Source organism: Mixophyes fleayi, chromosome 4 (genome assembly GCF_038048845.1).
Source record: "Mixophyes fleayi isolate aMixFle1 chromosome 4, aMixFle1.hap1, whole genome shotgun sequence".
NCBI classification, from domain to species: domain Eukaryota; kingdom Metazoa; phylum Chordata; class Amphibia; order Anura; family Limnodynastidae; genus Mixophyes; species Mixophyes fleayi.
This window is the reverse complement of record NC_134405.1, coordinates 149,727,814-149,754,794: the sequence shown is the minus strand read 5'-3', so window position 1 is coordinate 149,754,794 and position 26,981 is coordinate 149,727,814. Positions and strand designations below refer to the sequence as shown.

Genomic DNA, 26,981 nt, shown 5'->3' with positions numbered 1-26,981 from the left:
TGTTTAATTTAAAGAGGTGTTTTTAGGTTCTGCACTGGTTCATATCAGAGGCTATAGGCACAGCCTGGGCTCATGCCTACAGGAGGTTTATTTCAATTGATATTTTAATGGGCACACCTAACTATTATAAAGGTTGTGCTACTCACACGGTAATGTTAATTAGAATAGTCACTCATCATATAAACTGAAATGATCACTGCTTTCATTTGCTCCCATATATATTTTATACGGATTCCTAGTACAAACCTTGTTACAGTCAGCTTATGTCCTTTTACATTCATAGTAGCTATTGGTTTCTCTGGTTCAGTTCCAGGCTGCATATCATAGACATTGACTTCTGGCTCTTTCATAAACTGGCCTAGATTAATGAAGACAAATGGCATTATGGTTAGTTGAAGCATAATATGCCTTATTTACCAATAAGTAGATCTGTGTATGCTACAGTGATTCCTGGTTAGTTTGTACACACATGTGAATAGAGCATCTTGTCAGGGGTCTCAATTATACATTTGTTTTTCATCAAGCATATATACATGTTCAGATGAAGTGCATGCATGCTTTTCCAGTGCTTTGGTCTGGTTCATTGTTTCCACTACTGCTCCTATGTACAGCAAATGTTCTGACTCAAGGTTAGATCCCTGTGCTTGCAACATTTTCTGAGAGTTTTTCTCATGTCTTGTTCCATGTCGAACTTAAAAGGAGAACATGTTCTGAAATTGCAGACCTGAACAAGCTCTAAAGAGAAAAAGCTCTTACCACCCTCAGCCCAGAAAACGTGGGTATTATAAATATTTACAGTAGCCAGAACTTGCCGAGAGCTATTAAGAAGATTTTCATCCATCTTCGCACTAGCCTGACTGAACACTCCATGGTGTAATCATGAGAGGGCTATGGGGAATACAGATTTACGGGGCCCAGACTTTTAGGGTTAGGGGGACCCTCTGTTACATGCCTCCCCCGTCCACTTAAATGTAATTTTTTTTAAAACTTTTTTTGTTTACAATGATGTGTGATCCCATTGATAACCTGTAATCAGGCTTTGCAGTGAGCTCATCAGTGTACTCTTAGTCTGTCAGTGACTGGGAGCCACCACATCACGTAAAGAATCAGGAGAGGAAAGAAGGAGGCAGAGAAATGGCAAGGTAATTAAAATGAGAATATCAGGAATGGGCTCAAAATTGAGTACATTTTTTTTGTTTTTTTTTTGTTATGTAACTAATTATTTGATCCATCTCAAATCTTACTGTGTCCCATACTACCGTTCTTCTCTCTTCCTGCTCACTCCCTCTTCCTTGTCCATCCCTAATCCCTGTGGCTCCCTTTCCTAGCACCAGTGCTCCCTTAATCCCACTCGCTCGCTAGACCCTGCTATCCCATTCTAGTCTTTCTTCTCTTGTCTCACACCATGTCTCCTCGCTCCCATCTAATACCCACCATTACCTCTTGCCCTCACCGCCGTCCCAGCCTTGCTCTCCAGTAACCCTGCCAATCTGAAGCACATTTCCGTACTTCCCTTTCTCGTCTGGCCTCTGGTATGCTAGATCCATCCCAATAAACTGTCCTCTATCCATTAACTTTTCATTTCCAACCTTGTTAACCTTTTTGCCATCATATTAGCCTGGCTTTTCTCCACTGACTGGTTCCCCTACTGCTCCCTCATTTGGAGGCCTATCCTTCACCAACTAGTGGCCATCTGGATAGCGGTGTGAACACCCTCCTTTCCCCCGTTGTACATTCCGTGTAATTTCCTCTGAGCACTCCCTTTTGTACACCTCCTTTAAGGTCCACTCCATCACTCTCTTCTACCCTATCCATCTCTCTGTCTCAGTCATCAACCATGACCACACTTCCCAATCTCTTGATAGCTTTGCAGCATGGTTCCCCCACTACCTCTCCCCAGATCTCTCCTCCATGATCCTGGGTGACTTTAACATCCTCACTGGTAACCCCTCTGACCCAGCGTCCATCAAACCTCTTGCCCATTCTTCCTTGTCCGGCCTCTCACAATGGACCTCCTCCCCAACCCTCTGTCTTGGTCACTATGTTGACCTTGTCTTTTCTCCCACCAATGTGCAATTTCTGTCTTCCCCATCTCTCCCTTCCCACTTTCTGAATACCATCTCCTCTGATTCACCCTTGCCTTGTCTCCTACACCCCTCCCCTCATACAAATCATCCCTTACTACATGTATTAACTTTTATCCATCTGTCTTTTTCTCCTTGCTTGAAACTTTCCTCTCCCCTACATCATCCCTGGCCTGTCCCAACCAAGCAGCCTCATTCTATAACCACCCCTGCATCTCCACCACTGTCCAGCCACTTCTGTGTGTCTTCTCCTTTCCAAACCCAAACATTGGAACTTTCTTTCAAAAACGATCATGTACCTCCATAGATCATTGTAGGATATCTCACTCCATGGCAGACTTCCAACATTTCAAGTCCATCATCTGCTCTTACAGCTCTGCCCTCTCCTTGTCAAACAATCCTTGTTCAAGTGTCTCATCTCCTCCCAGTCTCAAAACCCTGCTGCCTATTTGCCACCTTTAACTCCCTCCTCTGCCCTCACATTCCTCCCTTACTGCCACTGTTGTTGCCTCTTCTTTCACCTCCATAATTTATTCCATCGGACACAAAATCTTCTTCTGCCATCTATCTCCAACCCCCTTACCACCCTCCCTCTTCCTCTAGCCAGCACTGTCTGTGTTTCTCCCGCCACCATTAAGGGCGATGAAGTACATTCTCTTCTATTTTTCTCTCCTCTTTAAACCTAGTCCTTAGATCACATTTCCACTCACCTCCTTCACTCCCCCTACCCCAATGCCTGCTCCACATCGCCCACCTCTTCAACCTTTCTTATCACTCTCCGTCTGCCCCCATCCTTCAAACATGCCTTTGTTTCACCCATTCTAGAAGAAAACCCAATCTTGAACCCACCTCTCTGTTTAACTAACACCCCATCTTTCTCCTCCCCTGTGCCTCCAGAATTCTCGAGCATCTCATCTACAGCCACCTTACCAGCTACCTCTGTAGTAACTTCCTCATTGATATCAACCAATCTGACTTCCATCCCTTCCACTCCACAGAAACCTCCCAGACCAAAGTCATGTCCTTCAAGTTCATTGCCTGGGTGACATTCTTCACTCCTTCCTCTCCTTCATCCCCCACATCCAATCTCTTGCCCAAACCTATGGCTTTTCAGCTCGGCAACATCAATCATATCAGACCCTTCCTGTCCCACAATGCCACCAAATCTCTAATCCATCCACTAGTCATTACTCAACTCTATTACTGCAACCTTCTCCTTCCTGGCCTCCTCTGCACATATCTCGCTTATTTTCAATCTAATTTTTCCCTACAGAATTCTCTTCAAAAGCCTCACCCTCATCTACAAAGCCCTCTCAAACTCCATTGGTCTCTATATTGCCAATCTCGTCTCCATACGTACTCATGTCTCACTCCCACATCCAAGATTTCTCCTATGCTGCCACCTACCTCTGGAATGACCTCCCTCGTTCTATCAGATTATCACCTAGCATGCAAAACTTCAAACTTACTTGTTCATTAAAGTTTACCATTCCACAGATTAACCACTCCCCTGCTCTCTTTTTCTCCCCTCTTTGTGTGCCTTTCAATCATATGAAGTATACCTCCCCCACTTTCATCCTCCTCACCTCAAGTCACCCACTCTTGTTTCAACCCCACCCATCTGTTCTCTAGATTCCCTTATACTGACTAACCTCTGTGTCACCCGTTTGTCTGTCCCTTCCCCTCTAGATTGTAGGCACGCTACCCCTTCCCTCTTGCCCCTCTTTCCTTCTGTCCTCCTCTTTTCGTTATCTATGCTTCTGCAAGCCAGCTATGTTTTGCACCTGCTCCCTGCCCTTGGTCTTCAAATCTCCCTTGTCTTCCCACCTCAATCAGTGTCTCTGATCCTGTTAGCTACGCCACGCTCATGGTCATGGGAACAGGTTTCAGCTTGCCATGAATCATTCCCCCCACCTCTCCTCCTTCCTTCTTCTAGTTATAGTGTGTTGCTATACCCACTTGCACCTCTTTGCCCAGTATGGCTATCGTAGCTGTGTCTTGATTTGTAATGCTATGTGTCTATTGAATTGTCCTACAATGCTATGTACTCTTTGGTTTTATACTCTCTGGATGTCACTGCAAACATTAAAGGATAATAATAATAATAATAATAATAATAATAATTTATTAATAAAAGGGAAGAGGCATAGTGAGAGTTTGGCTCAAAAATAGAAAAAACAATATATTAATTAGGGGGAAGAGACATTGGGAGGATTATGGCTCACAGATGCATAATAACATATTTATTAACAAAAAGGAAGAGGTATAGAGAGTTGGATGGTTCAAAAATGCATAAAAAAGTATTTATTAATAAAAAAAAAACCAGAAATTAAAAACTACTATTCGTAAATCTATTTTTTATTATAGAGAGAAAAGGTTGACTAAACCTCTTCTGGTTGGAATATATGATGGGAAAGATAAATTGTATTCCCTAAATCTGTGTGGGGACAGACATGTTTAATAGTGAAGAAACATTATAAACACTTTATGCTGGAGAAGCACATTGAGATTTTCAACATCAGCCTATAAAATGATATATATAATGATATACACATGATCTCTATACATTGACTAATATCCATTTATTATCCAGTGTGTATGGTAACCTTCAGTTTCACTAAATTGTTGTTGGTTTTTAATGTATTTGTTTTTTTTTAAAATTAATACTTTTTAATGCATGTTTACATTCAATTACATTTTTAAGCCTTTTTTAGCATGACTTCTGCCTGGTGTTACACTTATTAGTGTGAGATATTTTGTTATATCTAATATAGTAATTTTACCTCTCACTGCACAGTTCTATGAGCACCGTTTTTTTCCTTTACTGGTGCTCACAATATACTGTGGGTAAACAGGGAGGTTTGCGTGCTGGAAATACAGAAGCTGTTAAAATGACTGGCAAAATAGTATATAAGAAGCCGCAGCCTCCTGTCATATCGCTGTGTGTTTCACAGTCTTCCGTTCCATGCTACAGAAATCTTAAGGCATGTAGTGCGAGAGCAGGCCAGTGAAATAAAGACAATCAGTGTATAGCTTGTAACTAATTCTGCCCCTGGTCATGTACTGTAAAGTCAAGATGGTTCATTATTACTGTGTGAACCTAGTCTCAGAAACAGTGTAATAACGTGGTGCCCCCTTGTCAGGGTGGTAATATTCAGTCATTTACGTTTTCTCAGGGACATGTGGGGAGGTCAAATGGTATGTGGGGAGCTCTGATGGGCATGGCATGCCTCACTACAGCTCTCATGTATATTATTGTCAATTTCAGTTCTGAGAAAATGATCTGGATTTGTTTCAGGTACTTTTCATTTAATTAATTGATAGGCCCTAATCTCCTGCCTGGGAAGGATAGTTGCCAACCTTTAACAATTGGCCTCCGGGAGTCTCAGTGTAGAGATGGGCGTGAGGGGCGGGGCTCCGCTTATCGCATCATTTTGACCCGCCCCCTGTGACATAATATCGCAAACGCATCATTTTAGGATGGGGGTGGACCAAAATGATGCGATTCCCGGAGAATCGCATGATGGAGGCTTCAAATCCGCCCACTAGGAAGTGGGCAGATGCGGGAGAATTGTCAGCTCTCCCGGGAGTCCAGGAGACCTACCCAGAATTCGGGAGTCTCCTGGGCAAGTATGAGGTATGTTATTATATTCCTGTATCATTCTGGCATCCTAGGAAAGATGGGATTTTTGTTACACACTCTACTCATGCTGTTGTCATGATTTTCTGCCATTGGAGTTAGCTATGCAACTTCTACAGTTTACTGCCACATTAACTTGCCAAACATCCATATTTTTTACCTATTAAGCCATGTGTTGTTTCTGAAAATGTACCACTAGAAGGAAAGTATAGTCCAAGAAAGTCTACGTTGATGGGGTGATTCTTCCAGACACGATGTAGAATAACCAGGAATGTCATATCATTATCCACAGTAATGGTGATGTTGCTTTGCTTTTTCACTGATACAGTAAGCCTGTAAAAACAATATATTGGCTTTAATGTTTGCTCCAAATTAAACTTTCCTAAAACGCTAGCAGACTTATGCTGGTAGATTGGATTGCATAACCCAATCTGGTTGTGCTTTTAACAACTACATTTTTTAAAGTTGACTCTTGGTTTTAGGGTGCGCATTCTAATAAGTATTTGCGATTCAACATACAGGAAAGATAATACATGACAATGACGTAGTGCTTAGTGAAAGTGGTGTCTAAACCATACACAGACCAATGTTATTCCCTTAGCATTAGTGCATGTATTGAGTGATATCAGCAGGGCTTCCATCAGCCCAGTACAAATGAAACAAACAGCATCACTGTATCATAATAAAATGTAACAGGATAATATGATTACGCCAACACTTACCGCTTGTACTTCAAAGTGCTGGATTCCGACCAGGACATTACTCTACTGTAAGATGCATCTTTCAATGTTATTTTTTCAGTACTTATTTCAATCCTTGTATCCAGCTGCTTGAAATACATGCCAAATGTACCAAAGTAACTATTTAGCTTGCCATCCTTGGCTTTTTTAGCTGTAACTATCTTCCCATTGATCACAATACCTAAAGTAACAGAACAGAATTGTTACTGTTGCATCAGTTCTCATCCAGTATTTTACTTCTTATGAGAACCTGTTTTGTAGATCTATAACTCATTCTGTAAACTTGTGCTTTAATTTGTTACCTTTCAGTCTTCATGTCTCGCTCCCTTCAGAATATGCTACCTAGTTTTAACAATTATCTCTTTCCCGCTCGAATACCTTTTATGTGACTGAAAGTTTCAGATATAAAATAAGAACAGTTTATGGACATCCCAGTACCTTAGGCCAAGCGGGAAAGAAGCCCTTTGTCATGGGTCCACCTATATCAGTGATGGGCAACATCGGCCCTAGGGCAGCGTTATGCTTCTCTGAGTCCCGTTCTGCTTAACCCACTGTCCCAAATGGGTCAGAAATATTTATCCCGTTTAGCCTAATAAATCAGTTTGTAATAAGTAGTAATACTGCCTAAGCCAATTTATTTTTGAAATACCTTGGGAAAACTAATGCTCTATCTGTTTAGTTGGGAGAAAGGAGGATTGTTTAATGGCTAATAGTAAAAAAGTAACTGCATTAACTTCAATGTAGACAGTTCAGGGCCTAACTCACAGTAATTGACCCCAGTGCAGAAGGTATAACTTGGCTCCTAGCTTCTGTCAGGAGCCTACTTGCTCTGTGATCTCACATCACAAAAAAATCTTAATTTGTCCAGTTCTTTTCAATAGAACTGAAAATTGAAGATTTATTCAGCACTATCAGAGAACAAGGTCTCTGATTCAGGTAATGAGATTGTAGCTGAAGAGCTGGTCAGGGCAGGGTAGTGGGAAATGGGTGTGAAATAAGTAGGATTGCTGGCAGTGTGTATACCATTATAAAAAAAAAAAAAAAAACCCCTTCCCCATCTAGGCCCCAGATACATTGCCTGCACTATGGGTATTTTTTCCACTGAAGTAAGGCCACTTCTGCTATAGTAACTGATTTCTTTAACACAACACAACGCAAGGGTCAAAATTCAAAAAAACTCTGTAACCTTACCAAATATAGCAATAAACATGAATTGATGTATTTTTTCTATTTTCTAACAATACTTTTAGAATAAAATATTTAAAAATATATTTCAATGCACCATTCATTTACCTGACTCAGGATCTGACAGCAGGCTCAGAATATTTCCAGATTGTGCATCGATATTGAAGCAGACATCTGTTTGGCTGATTGGTAAATTTATAATGAAGTGTGGATCGTTATCAACTGCAAGATAAGGGCCAGCATTAAATTGGTGATAATGTCATGGATTGTTATATATCTGGTTTAGCTTTATGGCAGAGCATAAAGGCCATTCAGTTTGGACCCTCACAATAGAGCAGTCTATCAGATAATCTTGATTCCAGAATAAACTCTACTCCCCTGTTTGGGCTCCCACTTGCCTTCCACTTTTTTCTCTCAGATGGACATTCCCTGCCTTTATTAAATTGTATTTTTTTTGTGGACTTTTAAAGTTAAATGCATTGATATATTTGCAATAAACTATACTCTAGACATATGTTATGTGCCCAGAATGCAAACTTCTACCTCTTGAAATTTGTGACTAAAATAGCTCTAAAGAAGACCCAAAGTAGGGAACATCTTCAGTTTCCATTACCGTTCACAACACCGCTTATTTTAATGCCTTATGTGTAAAAATTGAATTCTATTTTTGCACTGTCTTTGGTGCACTAATGCAACTTTTATTATGCATACAGAAAGCAACAATTTGCCCATCAACCTGAGCGATCACCTGTATTAAACCATCTGAAACTGAGTGGCAGAATAGCTGCTGAAACTGGTAAAAAAAATAAAGACACCAATATGGGGAAATACTTAATGCTATTCCCCTTCTATAACCTATAAAGACTAGGGGGTATATTTACTAAACTGCGGGTTTGAAAAAGTGGAGATGTTGCCTATAGCAACCAATCATATTCTAGCTGTCATTTTGTAGAATGTACTAAATAAATGAAAGCTAGAATTTGATTGGTTGCTATAGGCAACATCTCCACTTTTCCAAACCCGCAGTTTAGTAAATCTAGCCCAAGGGGTCTATTTATTAAGACCCTGAAAAACTGATTTTCTATAATTTCCTATTGCTAATCATTGTCCGCACAATTTATCAATACAATGTCACAGGGGCAACCTAGTGATGCTCAGCTCCTTGACAATACTGACTGGCTGCAGTAAGAGGAGTTTTTCCACTTGCAAGTTTTGCTTTGTGTTGGGTCTCTATGCGCATGTGTGAGCCAGCATGCCAGCTCACTCATACGCAGGGCCGGACTGGCCATCTGGCACTTCTGGCAAATGCCAGAATGGCCGATGGCAGTGTGGGCCGGACCGGCTCCTTGCGATCCCCCGATTTAAATTTTGGTATGCAGCCGTCATGACATCACACGTCATGACGACTCTGTGCGCCGCCCCGGCTCACGCGCTTCAAGTTCCCAGCCGCGTAGGACTAGCTGCAGTGGAGGCTGCTGTCAGTGCTGAGGTAAGGGGAGGGAGGGAGGGAGGGGGCAGATAAACGGCATATGTATGTGTGGAGGGAGGGGGGGCAGAAAAACGGCATATGTATGTGTGGAGGGAGGGGGGGCAGAAAAACGGCATATGTATGTGTGGAGGGAGGGGGGGCAGAAAAACGGCATATGTATGTGTGGAGGGAGGGGGGGCAGAAAAACGGCATATGTATGTGTGGAGGGAGGGGGGGGGGGCAGAAAAACGGCATATGTGTGGAAGGAGGGGGGGGGGGGCAGGAAAACGGCATATGTGTGGAGGGAGGGGGGGGGGCAGAAAAAAGGCATGTGTGTGTGGAGGGGGGAGCAGAAAAACGGCATATGTGTGTGTGGAGGGGAGGGGGGCAGAAAAACGGCATATGTGTGCAGGGGGAAGGAGGTGGGGTGAATGAAAATGTCTGCAGGGGGAAGGAGGGGGGGTGAGTGAATATGTCTGCAGGGGGAAGGAGGAGGGCGGGTGAGTGAAAATGTCTGCAGGGGGAAGGAGGAGGGCGGGTGAGTGAAAATGTCTGCAGGGGGAAGGATGAGGGGGGGTGAGTGAAAATGTCTGCAGGGGGAAGGAGGGGGGGGTGAGTGAAAATGTCTGCAGGGGGAAGGAGGGGGGGTGAGTGAAAATGTCTGCAGGGGGAAGGAGGGGGGTGAGTGAAAATGTCTGCAGGGGGAAGGAGGGGGGAGTGAGTGAAAATGTCTGCAGGGGGAAGGAGGGGGGTGAGTGAAAATGTCTGCAGGGGGAAGGAGGGGGGGTGAGTGAAAATGTCTACAGGGGGAAGGAGGGGGGGGTGAGTGAAAATGTCTGCAGGGGGAAGGAGGAGGGGTGAGTGAAAATGTCTGCAGGGGGAAGGAGGGGGGGTGAGTGAAAATGTCTGCAGGGGGAAGGAGGGGGGGTGAGTGAAAATGTCTGCAGGGGGAAGGGGGGGGTGAGTGAAAATGTCTGCAGGGGTAAGGAGGGGGGGTGAGTGAAAATGTCTACAGGGGGAAGGAGGGGGTGAGTGAAAATGTCTGCAGGGGGAAGGAGGGGGGGGGGTGAGTGAAAATGTCTGCAAGGGGAAGAGGGGGTGATTGAAAATGTCTGCAGGGGGGGGCAATGGCTGTAGGAGGGGGGAAATAAAAATGGCCAATGTGTGTGGGGGACAGTATATGACTATAATGTGTGTGGGGGGCAGTATATGACTATAATGTGTGCTATTAAGTGAATGTGGGGCTGTTTGGGGAAAATTAGGTCTATTTATTAAATGTGATTATGAATTATTTAATGCCTGGGATGGTTGTGGGAAATGGTTATTTTTATTAAACATAAATGCTATTTAATTTCTTGCTGAGGTTGTTTGGAGGGAGGGAAATAGATTTATTTATTAAATGGGAATACTATTATTTTAATGTTGGGGCTGGAGTGAGGCCTAATTTTATAACGTGGGTGCTATATTGAGTTAACACCGGTGCTGTTTGGAGTTTTATAACTTTCATGTACCCATTTTCTTTTTTCCAAATAGGGCCCCCAACATTCCAGGATCCAGACAAGCAGCAACTTATCTAAAGACACCAGCAGCCACAAGACAGGTAAGAGAGAGCAGGACAGTCTGCCAACTGTCCTGAATTTGGTGGGTGACTGTCCCGCTTAGTCAGGATTTGGTCTGACTACAAGGACAGTTGGGAGGTATGTCCTACTTCACATTGTACTGCTTGTGAAGGCAGAACTGTGTGCACCTAATAGTAGCGCTCACAGTATTGCCTGTGTATTTGTTGAAAATGTGTCTAATAACCATATTACATCATAGGAGCCCCCTGTCATAAGTGCCTAGGGCCTCCTGAGCCTAAATCCAGCTCTGGTTAGCAGGAGGGAGCGAATAGCTACTCCCTGTCCCTGGATAGGACACAGCCTGCAGAGCAAGCCGAGGAGCTCTAAGTCTCATGAGATTTATTAATCTTGTGAGACTAAGAGTTTCCCTGCTGACTCTACAGGATGTTCCCACTCTGATGGATGTCAACAGCATCAGAAGCATAGATAAGTACAGTGGGCTGGGGGTGTTGTAATGTGTTTCTGGGGTGGGGGGGGTGGCATGATAGGGAGGGCCTGATAAATGTAATGTTTTATTATAATGTATGTATCAATGCCCCATGTTGACCACGCCCCCAACATAATGTGGCCACGCCCTTGGCGGCACCGCTGCGCAGCAGCGGCACACAGTTTTTTCATGCTCATCAACAGAGATGGGCCTGTATGCTTGAAATGCCAGGGCTGATTTTTAGTCCCAGTCCGGCCCTGCTCATACGTATTGGAACTAGAAGCCGGGTCTTGGGCTTCCAGTTCCAGAGTCAATAAAAAATAAATAAATGGTAAAGTAATGACAAGCTTTGCATGAGGAAGCTTCACTGGAGGCTGCCAGTAATTATCAATTTCGGCCCATGAGCTTTGATAAATAAGGAAAAGCCGGAAAGCAGATGAAAACGCCCATTTGTACCAGATTTAATGTTTATCTCCTTTTGATAAATAGACCCCTAGGAGACAAAGTAGATCCCATGCAATGTCTCCTGATTGTAGCTTATATAAGTCAAGGAGAGGTATACATACCACAGGTTGGAGATGTGGTGTTTATGCATAGTGGCTTTGGAGTAGGACCCGGTTTAACTGCAGAAGTAGAAATCACTATACTTGTAGTTTCCTCTCTGAGCTCATATGAAGGTGGATTAGATGTACATGGAGGCTTGGTTGTTGGTGGTGGAGCTTGGGTAGCCACAACCAATGCTGTTGCCAGGAAAAAAGATAAAGTGTTACTATTCAGTTCAATGGATCCATGGCTGAATTATCAATGTTAAATAGACACTTTGTATGCACATTCACTGCACTATATTGCTATTATGTACTAAGTAACAATATTGATGAACACCTGAATTTATTTTTTGTCTTCTCAATTAGCTAAATCTAAAATGGAAATTGCTTTACTGAAAAAAACTTCTAGTTGTCTTGGGAAACATTTATGTTTAAATAGGACATGATTATTGGAGAAGATTGTCTTTTGCAGATAATTTTTTTTTCCTATGCACATAAAATATTCTGTCTTGCAGAACACTGCAGAGTCTTTTGGAATTAATCATCTTCACTGCACAGCTACCGTCGCTGCACAGCTACCATCGCTGCACAGCTACCTTCACTGCACAGCTACCTTCGCTGCACAGCTACCATCGCTGCACAGCTACCATCGCTGCACAGCTACCTTCACTGCACAGCTACCTTCACTGCACAGCTACCTTCACTGCACAGCTACTTTCACCTTCTGTTTCATTTTATCCAGCATCTCTATTCCTCCATAAAATTGAGTGCTCAGAATATATTAGTTGGAGTGAATGTGGTGACCTATAAGCACTATCCAGGGGGCAGGAATGTCTAGGGGAGGAGGGAATATATAACATGATTTCTTCTTTTCTAGTTCACCTATCTAATTATATTACTCTATTTCAATAATATAACATTAATTCATATTTATCAGTTGGGTTCTGCTATGGTTATATCATAATTAGAAGAATGATGAAATAAGGTCAATGTTGTCATAATATATCCTAAAAGCAGAAGTTACTTTACTTTAGTCATAATGGGATCACTGTATCACTGTATTTGATGAAGGGATATATCATAGGCATGCTGTTTGTCACCTTGGCTTGATTGTTTGCTCAGAAATGCCATGCTATCATAATAGCCCAGTTATGAGTTCAAGGCACCCAAAAGGATGGGCTAAAATCCTTGGGCCAGAAAAATGCATATGGATCGAACAAAGTTCAAACTATATGGATAATGGGAAGCTAGGTTTGATCTATAAATCAATATATTTAAATATGTTTAAAAGCAATGAAATTATATTGCAAATTGTAAACTTCTAGTATTCTTCCAGGTTGCTGATTATGCCAAAGATTATGTGTTTATTTCACTTTTATTTTAAACACTGTTTTGCAATTATATTTCTGTATGTCAGTTTGTTGTTGTGACTTTATTGTCAGTAAATCCCCCTTAAGGTTTCGTCTTTGTGTTCTTAAAGAATTCATATGTCAGGTCATCTTGGCTTTTGTAATGCTACTTTTAAGCAGGGAATTTGTTGGTTCACAGTAACACTAATTAGATTAACTTGTGATTGCATTTTGAGGATAAGTCAGGGAATACCTGAAAACTTAATAATTCTTAGGGGTGGCAATGCTTCTAATATTGAGAGAAATGCGTATTATCTCACCATTAATTCCTTTTCCTCTAAGTACTCCATGGAAGCCTTTACAATGGGTATGCTTCTCTTTTGTTTAGCTAGAGACAGGTCAAACAAAAATACCCCCTTAGTTAGTATATAAACCAACTCCTCCCCTTCCTCCACTTCTTTGAGTACTTCCCAAGGTGTCTTCTGAAACATATAACAACTAACCTGGGTGAGAATATATTGGGCTGTCATGGAGTATTTAGAGGAAAAAGGAATTAACGGTGAGATAATTTGCATTTTTTTCCTTCAATCCTCCATGGCAGCCTTTCCTATGGGATGTACCCAAACAATAAACAGCACATCTCTGTGACAGAAGCCTGAGCCTTCTTTGCTAAAGTTGTAACTAATTCTCATGTTGAATGGTACTGCAGATACTGGCTGCCCACTCCTCTTGCATGCCGGTACGATCACTTGTCTAATCCATCTAGACATAGCTTGTTCAGAATGAGCATATCTTTTCCTATAGGTATCACAAACATTTCTGTTTTCCTATGCCTAGACAGATATAGATATACAAGTTAACCCGTCCATGATACTCATGCATTCTAGTCAAATCAAGCTACTTAAGGTGTTAAAAAGGTTCTTGTCATGCATTTGGGCCATAGCCCAGGCCTCAACCACCAACCACTCCCCACTGTCACCCCCGGCAACCACCAACCACTCCCAACTGTCACTTCTCCTTCAAGAAATATATATATATTTTTTTTAAATCTTTATAAACACTTTTAACAATTAACAAATTAAATTAACAAATTAAAAACATCTTAGTATACCAAATTTCAGCCCTTTCTGATTTTTTTTTCCACACACACTAAGAATTTAGTAGGTCAGTGTATAACTCCGCCCAGAAGGTGGCGCTGGAGCTTGGTTTTATTTTTTCCACACACACACAGACAGACTAACACACGCCACTAGACATTTATATTATAGATAAGTGGCTCTGTCCAGATCTAGAGAATGCAGTCTCTTCTCATTCTCATCTTTAGGTTGTGGAATGAAAGCTGCTAGCGCTACTTCTTGATCAATGTGGAATGTCTATATTACTTTTGGTGGAAAAGCAGAATTGGCTCTATCTGAATTCATATTCAGGAAAGTTTCCTTGCAACATAGGTCTTGTAACTTCCCAACTCTACTGGTAGAAGTCACTGCCACTAGAAATAACACTTTTAGGGGCATATTCAATTAGGATTTGCACCCACGATTACGCACGATTACGCTTATTAGTCCTCCATAAGCATATGGAGGACTAAATTAAGGTTCCTTAGAGATACAATAGGTCTGACAGAAGGACAGACTCTTTTTACTGCTTGGAAAAAAACATGTAATCAGTTATTCCTAAGCTAATGTGGTATTCAGCAGGACACTTAACGCTGACACTTGTACCTTTAGTGTGGCTCAGGCAACACCTTTAACAAATGCAACTTGTAAAAAGTCTGAGATATGTAGAATAGTCATTAAAGATGGATACACTTTAGACTCACACCAAGACGCAACATTTTTCAATGTTCCATAGCAGATAATGGAAGAATCTATTTTTCTGACTTGCAGGAGTGTACTGATCACTAACTCTGAAGCTCCTTTATCTCCAACTGTCACTCAATCTCCAAGCCATTAAAGCTAAATGTTTTAAATTTTGATGTAAAACTGGACCTTGTTTTAGCAGATATGCCTGAAGAGTTAGAGGCCATAGTTTTCTCTGAACATTTCACAGGTTATTGGAAACAGATTCCTTATCCAAAATTACTTCTGTTTTCTTCTTAAATAGGAATGAGAGGAAATGGAGGGTGTATTCCAGTTGAAACATCCATAGAAGTGCTAAAGCATCTATTCCTTCTCTTCCTGGAACCTTGTGCCAGGAATGAAACCTGGGTACTGTAGGATTTTGATTTGTCTCCATTATGTTTACTTCGAAAGCCTAATTTTGTTTATTAGTAATTGGAATACCTCCTGATTTAGACTCCACTCTCCTGGATGGATTTTTGTGCAACTGAGGTAGTCGGCTAGCCAGGGCCGGTGCTAGGGTCCATGGCGCCCCAGGCACTTTGTCAAAATCGGCGCCCCCCCCGCGCGCCGCAGGAACACTTTGAAAATCGCCTTCCCCCTCCCCACGTCTTCCCTTACCTTGCCTCAACACCGCCGCCTCTCTGCTCCGTCTGCTCCCCTCCGCTCACTGACACTGTCGGGCCGTGATGATGATGTTTTGGCCCGACAGTCAGTGAGTGGAGGGGGGGGAAACAGAGCAGAGAGGCGGCGGTGGTGAGCAATAGCCTCTTCCCCCCTCTCCGTGGATGTATCTGAATGCTGTGCGGCGGCCATGGAAGGTCAGCGGTCGCCGCACAGTTTTAAAGTAATTTTCATTTTGTGGCACCCTCCAGAGCCCGGCGCCCTAGGCAAGTGCCTAACCTTGCCTAATGGGAGCGCCGTGCCCGCGGCTAGTATGTTCTGCTTGCCTGCTACACGTAATCCTTTTTTGGCCAAAGCATGATTCTAGCTATTTCAACCATCATTGCTCTACTTGTGGTTCCTTCCTGTCAATTTATGAGGACAATCAGAGTTCTGTTATCTGAGTATATTCTTAGATGTTTTCCCTGCAATTGATACTGGAAATGTTGGACTGCTGTTTTTCAAACCACTCTTGTTTCCAAGATGTTTATTGGCAATTTCCTTTCCCTCATGTACCTTTTGCTATCTTTTTCTAAAGATATGCACCCTATCCTATAGCAACTGGAGACTGTTGTGAGAATTACTGACTCAGGCTCCTAAAGTGACATTCTTCTTGTCACTAATTTTTGGCTTCTCCACCAGTTGAGAGATCTCTTGGTGATCTCTCAAAGGTTAAACACCTGATTCAGGGAAACTTGTTTGTGACTTCAATTGCTAAGACCTCCAGTCGGTGATCTAGCATGAGACAACTTGAATATGCAATTATTCCTATTGCAGTGGAAAACATTCCCAACAACTGCAGCCCTTTTCTTATCTGATGATTTACCTGCAATTGCCGTGCCAGAGATAGGATCTTGACACATTTTTCCTCTGACAGAGGTACCTTAGTTCTTCTGGTGTCTATTTGGACTCCTAAAAACTTTCTATGTTTTGTTGGAACAAGATGGCCCTTTTCCTGTTCATAACTCATCCATGCAGTTGCAAGAAGTTTATCGCCTGCGTTGTTCTGTGGCTGATTACTTCTTTTGACTCGCCCACTATTAGGATATCGTACAGATATGGTAAAATCTTCACACCCTGTTTCCTTTGCTCTGTCACCGGTGTCACTAATACTTTGGTAGAAGTCCTCAGGGACATCACCAGACTGAAAGGAATGCAAGTAAATTGAAAATGGCGCCTCATTATGGAGAATCTGAGAAATTTCCTGTGCTGTTTTCTACAGGATCATTAAAAGTAGGCATCCCAAAGTTCTATGGATGTCATAAAACCCCCTTTGCTAATAGCTCTTACAATGGAATTCACAGATTCCATTCAAAAATGCTTTAAATTTGTTTAGTCCTCTCAAACCCAAAACCGTGCGAAAGGCCCCTGAAGCTTTCCTGGCAAGGAATAGTCTGGAATAAAAGTCTTTGCCTTCCTGTTCTGGGGGAAAGTTGAGAAATTGGGTTGATTCACATTAGATCTTGCAGACTTTCGTGTATCACTTCTATCGCACTTGATAGCGCTTTGAGCTGGACAAAGAAATAACCTCAGGGATAATCACTGATCTGGTCTGTCCCCTATAGATGTTATTGTGGACTGTTCCTGACATTGTTGTCAGCTTCAATCTGCTTTGAGGTCTTCATGGTTGAAAGTACTGCTTAGATGCAGTACAAATTTTGTCTGGGATGTTGCCTTCCTGGCCTATGACTCCTTCTCCCCTTAAACTTTTGATGAGAGAATGAAGGGAGGGGGGGGGGGGATTTCTGGCTCTACAATCTTTTGCCAATGTGATTTATTTCTCACCAGATAATTTGTGTATCATGGTATCCAATTTATCTCCAAAAGGAACAACTTCTTCAAATGTAGGATTAGCCAGACTATTTTTTGCTGCCCAAGGCCATAAACAGAGGGCTCCCCTGGCTACTGCTGGGGATGTCATAGCTCTTGCAGAAAAAACAATAGAATCCAGGGGCGCCTCACAGAGGAATGCCTTTTTGCATAATTTCAACACTTTTTACTAGACTGTCTGTTCACCTTTCCTTGGATGTCTATATCAAGGTTTTCACACCATAACCTTAAAGCCCTGGCAACTGATGCAACAGCCACTCCTGACTTTAATGTAGTCCTGGATGAAATATGAATCTTCTTCAGAGAACTTTCTGCTTTCCTGTCCATACAATCCCTTAAAGGACCAACATCTTTTAGTGGTATAGTTGTTCTAGTAGACATACCAGTTATAGCCTGGTCTACTTTTGGAATTAAATTCCAATTTTGAGCTTCTGCATCTACAAATGAAATAATCTATTCTATTCTCTTTAGAATTAGACTTAGACTGATGTTTCTCCATCTGAAAATCCTCCTAATACTTTCTTCAAAGAGAGAACCTTAAATTGTAGTAGAAATTGAAGTTTCACTCATTCCCACAGGCATAAATATATATACAATTTATATATATATATATATATATATATATATATATATATATATATATATACATACAGAGAATATATACATATATATAAGACTTTTCCCTGGATACTGCCAATCTATCTGTCAGAAGAACGGCGGTTTCTGGATAGCAAAGCCTGCTCCAGTTTACACCACAGCGTACCGCACAAATCTCTCTCTAGCTGACCTGTCGCGCTTGCAGAGACAGAAAAAGACATGGAGGAAGGGAAAGAGTTGTCTTATATATTTACTGAGTTGACATTTTTGTTTGACCTATCTCTAGCTAAATAAAACAGAAGCATAACCATAATAATGGCTGCCATGGAGGAGTGAAGACAGAACAGACTTTTGTTTTTGAAATTGTATTATTTTTAGACAGATTAGATGGTATTGTTTTGATTAATCCTATCACACTCTCATGTCTTGCCTACCCAGATGGGTCTTGTTGTGACAGGTTCATTATACATTAACTTTATAGGCGTGTTCAGCATATGAGCATAACTTGCTTTACACAAAAAACAAATTTTTCTGCATGCTTGCTTTATAAGCTCCCAATCCGGCTACGATATTATTTTCCCTGTCGAGAAAAACTATAATGAAACAATGTTGATTGCAAGCAGTAATCTTGGAATAAATATTTTTTTAGGGAAAACATAATTTTCTGTAAACAACAAAGAAACTAAAACAACTGAGATATGGAGCAATACAACATGTGGAGGGAAACAAGAAAATTCACCCTGTGGGGTAACAACATTACATACAGTATGAAATATTTTACATTGATGGTATGGAAATATTTATGTATGAATGTCACAAGGAGACTTCAGCATATGCAAAGTAAGTTACACAACTGAGATATGCAAAAAATACAGTAGTGTGGGTTAAGTAAGTGGGAAAACTGTGGACAGCACCTGGTAAAGATTTAAAGTGCCCAAAAAATAAAACTCTAAAAAAACTCCCATCACCCAGAGGAACACTGGAAATTTTTTCCCTGGGACAGACGTAGTTCATCAGATACTTACCACCGTCAGTGGTGGTAAGTACCAGACAGTGCTTCTCCATAGCTAACAAGCTGGAGAAGGTTGAAGATAAATTGTGCTCAATGCAGCTTACTGGAAGATTGCTGGGATAATCTTCACACAGGTAACATTCACACTTTTCTAGATGGTATTCCCGGAGAATCATTGTGTGCTTGTGAAGATGAACACTTATGGGTGTCCATGGCAAGGATTCCCACATTTCTGTGAATGGGTGTCATGAGAAAGATAGTTATTGCCTTCTCTACTTTAACCACTTGATACGATTGTTCATCTTTAATTAAACATAATGCCTGTAAGGATGTACCAGAGGAGCACAATAAGATATACTGCATTATTTCCTGTAATAGCTTGAATCATGTATTGCTTTATTAGAGACCTTCAGCAAGTAGTGAAATGTTGTTGCAGTGTAACTACTAGTAATGTAATAATACTGACTTTGACAGCATGCTCCTTTCAGTGTAGTTGGCGAATCTGCCAGCATTTTCTCTTTTCCATCCTCGCTCTCTATCAGCAATGATGTGAAGGGGGTCACAAAGTGGTGGGCGATGGACAGCTGCAAAATCCTCGCTGTAAGGTTCCGTTTGGCTGCAGCTGTAGTAGCCAAGTTCCTATGGAAGAAATCACCATTAGTTAAAAAATATATGTCCAAATTTATCTCAAACTGAATTATTATTGCCATCATACAGGGCATAATTCACTAAAGAACGTAAATGCCGATATGTGCCGTATTTTGTATAAAATCGCTCTGCACATGCCCAGAACCGGACTATACGGCAGTGAATGCAGCAACATCCAGAGCATACCTAGGCCTGTATTCAACAAGAGGCGGTTTTTCAGATCCGCTCCTTGTTGAGTATGAATGTGCATGCACCCGAATTTACAAGCATTTTAAATTAAATGCAATTTACATGTGCTTTGTGTGCCTTAATGAAACAGACCCACAGTATTTAGGCTGGATAAAACAATTCTGGTCATAGTTCCTTGATTTGTGATGCAAATAATTTGTAGCAGAATGGCATAACTTATGCATTGATGAAAGTACTAAGTCAGTCAAGATATGTTTGCCGCTGATGAAACTACCCTCAACATCACCATCATCACGAACATAAAATCTGAAGGAAGTGGCACTGGCTAATGGTTGCAAGTAATTGGAGAATGTTTGGAGACAGTGGATTGCATAAACAAGTTTCAAATTACCAAACAATGCCATATTTTCATGGGGCACCTTTGCCTTTTATCTAAGAAAAACTGCAATAATAAAATCATCATATAAAATCCTACCCTAGAATAGTAAACCACATGAGGTTGTTTCTCATTACAATTCCACAGCAAAAAGGCATCTTTTGAGAAAGGTCACATTTTTGCTAAGGAATTAACTGATCTGGGTAGACTTGAACATTCTTTATGGATAGTGAAATATTCGCAATTAAGGATTAAACTACAGATTCAATATTAATAGCTTATGTTTTGTATGAAGTAGTTAAAATGGACAGCAAGGCAGTGTATTTGAAGGCGTTTCCAATTTTAAGAGTAGGAGCAAAGCTCAGAATTATGCTGGACATATCCCGCTGATCTCTAGGCAACAGGATCTGTGTTCAATTTGGCCATACCTTTAAGTAGCTAGATTGGACAAGGTCCAGCCATTCAGGGTACAGGCCAAGCACACAGAACTCTCATAACTTCAAAGAGACCTATTATTGCAGTCAGAAGATGACCACACACATGATTATAGGAGTTATATTGAAATGCACTTTCAGATCTATCAATAGTCTTTAAATCAATTTTGTTATTATCAGACATTTTAAGATAACATATTCTTCAATAATCGGGTCAGTTTCCCCATATGAAGACACCAGGGGGCATATTCAATTAGCTTTCCGGTTCTGCACAGTATTGCCGTTAATACGGTACCGCATTAACGCAGATTTTCGTACGCAACCCTATGGGTTGCGAATGAAAATCCACGTTATTGCGGTACTGTGGCTTGACTACGCAGCCCGTTCCGGCACGATACCGCGGACCGGACAGCTAATTGAATATTCCCCCAGGAATGGTATCCTCCAGTGCAGTGTTTCTCAACTCCAGTCCTCACTCACCCCTAACATCTCACGTTGTGCTGATTTTTATCTGTGGAACAGGTAGAATAATTACTGTCCCAGCCGAGTAGACTAAGTCACCTGTGCATGATTAAAGAAATCCTGAAAACATGAGCTGTTGAGGGTGCTTGAGGACTGGCGTTGAGAAACTCTGCTCTAGTGGGTATTTTCATACAATCGGCAAATGGAAATGGTGCAAACAAATGCAATTTATTATGGTAGTTTACATGATTGCATCAAATTACAGCAACTGTACAGCCAGATGAGTGCCTAGAACCTCAGCAGTCCACAATATAGTTTCCCGAAATTATGCATTTGTGAATAAGAAAGTTCTCTGCTGATATTGCAGTAGGTGTGGACAACTTTACTTGTATTTCCTGAATATAAAAACAATAAAGGCTGCACTGAACATCTAAATCTGCTGATTGCATTCTGCCTGGAGTTCTGTAATAAACTCTTCCATCCAGAATGGTACTGGTTAAACTGAACAATGATCTCTCATGAACCAATTCATATTTGACATTTTTCTTACCTCTCAGCTAATAGTTGGTTAATAGTCAGCTGGGCCCAGTATTGCTTGGCGAAATCAGGAAATGCATGTTTACTTTCTGCAAAGAATTCATTCAACGCTTCCACTTCTGTAATTGTATCCAATAAGAACTGTACATCCGCCTAAATAAAAAAATATATTTCATATTATTATTACTCTATAAATGTATTTATTACATTTGGTATTTGTGTCCATCTTTGTTATACAGGCCCCCAAAACAGAAATAATTAAAATAAAAATCCTTCCAGTGATTGTGTGAAATTAAAATAAACTAAATTGACTAATTTGTGCGTGGAAGCTTGGTTGTCGTGTTACGTGGTGTTAGAAGTGGGATGTCTTGTCTGCATCCACAGTAAAAATAGAAGATGCTTTTAAAGTGATTATTTAGGCTTCTACACTACTGCAAGACACAGATTATTTATTAACTGCTCAAATTGGAGCTGTTGTGGAAGCCCAGAGAGTGGACAGAGCTGTCTCAAAAGAGATGGCTCACCTTCTCACTAGAGGCATACCCAACAAATTAGAAAAAAATGCTAAACCTACTTGTCCAAGTTTTGCTTTATATATGATATCACATGATGATGTGGACATATGTCTCCTATCCTTTAAAAGAATATAATCTAGAACACAATGGTTATGGACCAGTACTGTTTCAACATTTCTTCTTGACGAAGCTCAGAAAGTATATTTTTGATCTAGAGCAGCGGTGGCCAATCGCGAGGCGCTTTGTGCTTTAAAATGTGGCTCTTGGCCGGGAGAATGGCCGCACAATAGTGCTCCGGGTGGCAGCAGAGGCACAATGGAGCACAGTGAGCTGCTCGACTGACTGGGAGCAGTCGCGTTATGTGACCTCCTCTGCACAATGCAGGGTTCACAGTATCACAGACAATCTAATCAGGGATGAAGGAGAGAATGTATTATGCCAGTGTTGGCTAACCTGTGACACTCCAGGTGTTGTGAAACTACAAGTCCCAGCATGCTGTGCCAATATATAGCAGCTTACTGCTGGAAGGGTATACTGGTACTTGTAGTTTCACAACACCTGGAGTGTCACAGGTTAGCCAACACTGTATCATGCTCTTCCCCCTTCCTCTGCACAGACTCTAGCAGCTAATTGTGGGAGGTGTGAAGATAAGTAAGGGACATGTGCGATCTTATGGCATGTAAAGAGACTGGTGGACATGTAAGGAGATATTATTGCATTTGGGGAGATCTGATTGAAAGTGTGGAGGTCTGTGGGCATATGGGAAAGTCTGATGGCATGTGGGGAGGTTTGATTGGCATGTATGAGACATGTGAGGAGGTTTGATGGCATGAAAAGGGCATGTGGTGGATCTGATGGCAGGTGGGGATGCTTATGGGCATGAAAGGGGCATGTTGTGAGATCTGATGGCATGTAAGGGGCATGTGGTGAGGCATAATAGCATGTGAGTAGGTCTGATGTGGAGAGGTCAGAGGGGCATGTTGGTTATTTATGACTTTTTTTTTATCCCCACTTCAACAGTTCCCTCGACAGCGATTGTGGATACAGTAGCAAGAGCAAACTACTGAGAAGTAGCTATAAGGAGCCCCTTTAACCCTCCTTCGTTGGACACAGTGCAGAGCTTGCTGATTTGATGACTATTGTGTACATTTTGTTGAATAGTTTCATTTTCGCTTAGCAAGATATTGTAAATTATGTTATATTTTCAATGTATGTGTGCACTGTATGTGTGTGTTTATACTGTGTATATGTATATGTACACACATACAAAAGCTAAAGTCTGCTCTTTGCTGTATTTATAGATATGTTTTGGCTCTTCGTCTCTAAATGTTTGACAACCCCTGATCTAGAGGAAGAATCTGGTGAGAAGTGGGGTAACTCCCAACAGTAAAAATAAATAAAGGGCAGAAGAGTCAATTTTGTCTGATGGCTGGACTAATTTGTGTGCTGTACTGTTACAAGAACTATCCATTAAGTCTGGCTATATATTTAACAGGTTTTCACAGTTTTGTATGATGTCAACATATATATGTCAAGCCTAATAATACAATTTTGGAACAGAAATATTTCTTTCTGCAAAACATAAGTGTCATTTTGCAGTTACTGTTAGCACATACGGAAGAAGTTGCAGTGATGAAGCTCTGGATATTTGTTGTCTTTTCAGGGTCAATTTTACCAGCAACAACAATTTCGTCACCTCCGAAAAAGTGGTGGAAGCGGCTAGTACTCAAATCTGTAATACCACTTGTTGGATATTCGAAGATAATGTCTTTGAGAAGAGGGGTGGAGACCTTGTTATAGAATTCCTAAAAGACAAAATGATGTATTTATTTTTGGTACAGTAAGTCATTTATATTCAATGACTCTCTTTTGTTTGATTTCTTTTGAAAAGAGATTACACCACTGCTAACATTGAATTGGAACAGTAAATAGAACAAAATTCCAAAGTGCATATTTTGATCCTTCTATTCAATGCAAAACAAAATGTTCTTTTCGTAAAAAAAAAAATTCAAATTCTAAAGTGTCTACACTTGCCCAGCTATAGGGCTTCATACACTGTGCATTACATCACCTTATTGAATGGTTTTAATGTATCTGAGACCTATGGGGCCATTGTGATAAAATTATATAAATGTTAGAGTTATGTTACATTGCAAAACAATCACCTATTACAGAAATCAGACATTATTCATATATTGTAATTATAATGTATATCTGCATCAGTTTAGTTTTTATTAAGTACATTTAGAAAGGGAAAAAATAGACAAACTACTAGTATTTACCTCCCACTTATATTTTTTTTAGCGCCCCCCCCACCCAACATTTATACATTTACGAGGCATTCTGGCCATGCCTTATGAATGTTATATGATATTAAATCCTTCCACTAAAAATAAAAATTGAATATGTACTTTGTGGGAAGTACATTTTAAGGAGTAGTCATCACCCTATTATTTAATGAATGCCAATGTCTTAAGGCTTCTTGCTGCTGTGCAACAGTTGAGTGTTTAGACTGATATGATTGTCTACAAGTGTAAACTTCTATTTGACAACCCCCTTCACCTCTCAAAGTGGATTACATGGTCCAAGGGCATTTGTTTTTTTGTATTTTTAGGTGCACAGACCGATTAAAGATCCCTTTAAAGATTTGCAACTATAAATGAACAATAATCAGTTACTGAAATCGTGCTCCCCTATTATACACAATGAGAAAATTGATTTGCTATATCATAATTACATTTCTTTAAAACACACAAAATTAATCTTTCTTGCAGATGAAACTCTGGTTATGACTTTTCTTTCATCCACTAAAAGTGTAAAAGAATAGATAATCACCTTGAGTTGAGCAGCTGTATTCTGGTTGCCAAAAATTCTCTGAGCCAGCCCATTATTCTCCTGGGCAAGTCTTTCTAAGAAATCATAGTCCACATCAAACCCAATGCCAAGGGAGTAAAGGGAGAATTCATCACGGTTATTTGTCTTGACATTCTTAAGAATTTTAGACAATTTTAATTCACCTGTAAGTAGAGAAAAAAGGAGATATGTCAGATGTATTGGTAAAACCATATCAAATCATTTATTGCACATATTTCCATTAAGGTGCTGTGTTTCCGATTACAAATGAACATTATACTGTTTGTGGCTTATTAATGTATTATCAGTGCTGGACAGATTTCTCATGGGATTAATTTTATACAATACAATGACATGTGCCCAGGTCACATATAAAATTCACATTGTTACTAATCCATTTCACTACATTACACACACTACAACATGCTTCAAATTATTACTATAATTTAGCAAATATGTTATCATCTGTGACCTTTGTAATAATAATAACTCAAGGAGCATTATGATACTTGCATAGAGTAGTCCTATTTTATCTTACCCACTGTAGGATCTCCATCCGATACCAACACAATCAAAGAAATTGAGTTTGGTTCCAACATCTTTTGTTTGCTGGCTTCTTTCAGTATAAAGATTGCTCTAAGAAGTGCTTCATTGATGTTGGTACCTGTTAAAAAAATTAACAAAAGGATATAATTAATTTGGTCACAGTAACTGAATCTGTGTGAAAAAAACAGGGTCCGGTGCCCATCTAATACAAGCCAGGCCTGCCCAGAACCTGTTTCTCATTGGGAATTGTAAAGTTCAATTCACTGTTTTAAGTCCCTTTGGTGACCAGATTTCCATTGGATGTGGTAGCCCCCTCTCATGCCATACCAAAAAGCTCCACCTATGCATGATCAACATAGGAGATCATTGTGTCCTTTCCCATTAAAAGGACATCAGTGGGCTAGTGAGAAGTAAGCCCATAACTCTGCAATTAACACTGGTTAAATAGGTATCTTACGAGGCAAAAACCCATTATTTGAGTTTAACCATTCCCTTGTTCACAGATGCCCAATCCCAGACAGTTCAGAGCTCTCTCCATGGTGAGCTAGGGAAGGACATTGGCAGGACAGCTTCTCCCAGTTCAGCCCTTCCCTAGGCCAATTGCCAACCACTGAGCCTCTTCTTGGGCCATCAGTTTGCCTCTTCATCGGTGGAGGGGTGGGAAAAAAGCAAAGTGGACCAAATCTGGGAGTCAAAGCTTCCAACTACCTGGACTGAGACCCTGGATTCAAGGACTACTGGTCGGCTAATGAAAGCCTGGATCTAAATCATTGGTTGGAAATGTGATCAAGTACCCAGGATGGGCTTACCAAAGTCTTGGGGGAACCTTGGACCTGGTGCTGCTATTGTTGTTTTGGGGATGTATGTACATTTTCCCTGTGATTGTATATTATACCACTTATTCTAGTGTAATGTGCTATATGTCCAGTAACTACGCTGAATTATCCTTCCTACCCATCAGTTACCTTCTACCATATTTTCATAATGTAGTGCCAGTTAGGTTGGATAGCCACACACACTCATCTAAGGGGCTTCCCATCGAAATTGGTCCTTGGTGCAGTTCTCTCCTCTGGGTATCATGACAGCTTGGCTTTGTCTTATCAGACAGTCATATGTAATATGTAACTTACATATTTTATGTGTAAAACAAGACACTGTCTACTACAGGGTTATTTAAAATCACTAATAACCATAGGTAAAGATCACATTAGTGGGACCCCCACTCCACTGTAACACATGAAAGGTAACATGTACTTGTATCACAAACTTATAGTGTTCTCAAAAAATAGCTCTATGGCACCATTTTTGTCCACTGATAAATACCTGTGATATGTGAGGTATCATTTCTAAATTTTGAGAGCTGCTAAAGACAAAGCAGATTTCTCATTAAAAGATGTAACTTTTGTAGTCACAGGGATGTAGCT

The 26,981-nt window shown here is 40.8% G+C and overlaps 1 protein-coding gene across 1 annotated transcript in view; it reads right to left on the bottom strand.

Moving 5' to 3' along the window:
• Positions 1-26,981, bottom strand: part of ITIH2 (inter-alpha-trypsin inhibitor heavy chain 2) — a 42,444-nt gene that overhangs the window by 1,172 nt on the left and 14,291 nt on the right. The window contains exons 11-20 of the mRNA XM_075208593.1: positions 25,550-25,675; positions 24,994-25,175; positions 23,775-23,963; positions 21,657-21,796; positions 19,464-19,636; positions 11,730-11,903; positions 7,758-7,871; positions 6,447-6,645; positions 5,885-6,057; positions 247-358 (exon numbers count right to left, since the gene is read on the bottom strand). Of these exons, the coding sequence (XP_075064694.1) occupies positions 247-358; positions 5,885-6,057; positions 6,447-6,645; positions 7,758-7,871; positions 11,730-11,903; positions 19,464-19,636; positions 21,657-21,796; positions 23,775-23,963; positions 24,994-25,175; positions 25,550-25,675 (1,582 nt within the window). The remainder of the gene's footprint in view (positions 1-246; positions 359-5,884; positions 6,058-6,446; positions 6,646-7,757; positions 7,872-11,729; positions 11,904-19,463; positions 19,637-21,656; positions 21,797-23,774; positions 23,964-24,993; positions 25,176-25,549; positions 25,676-26,981) is intronic.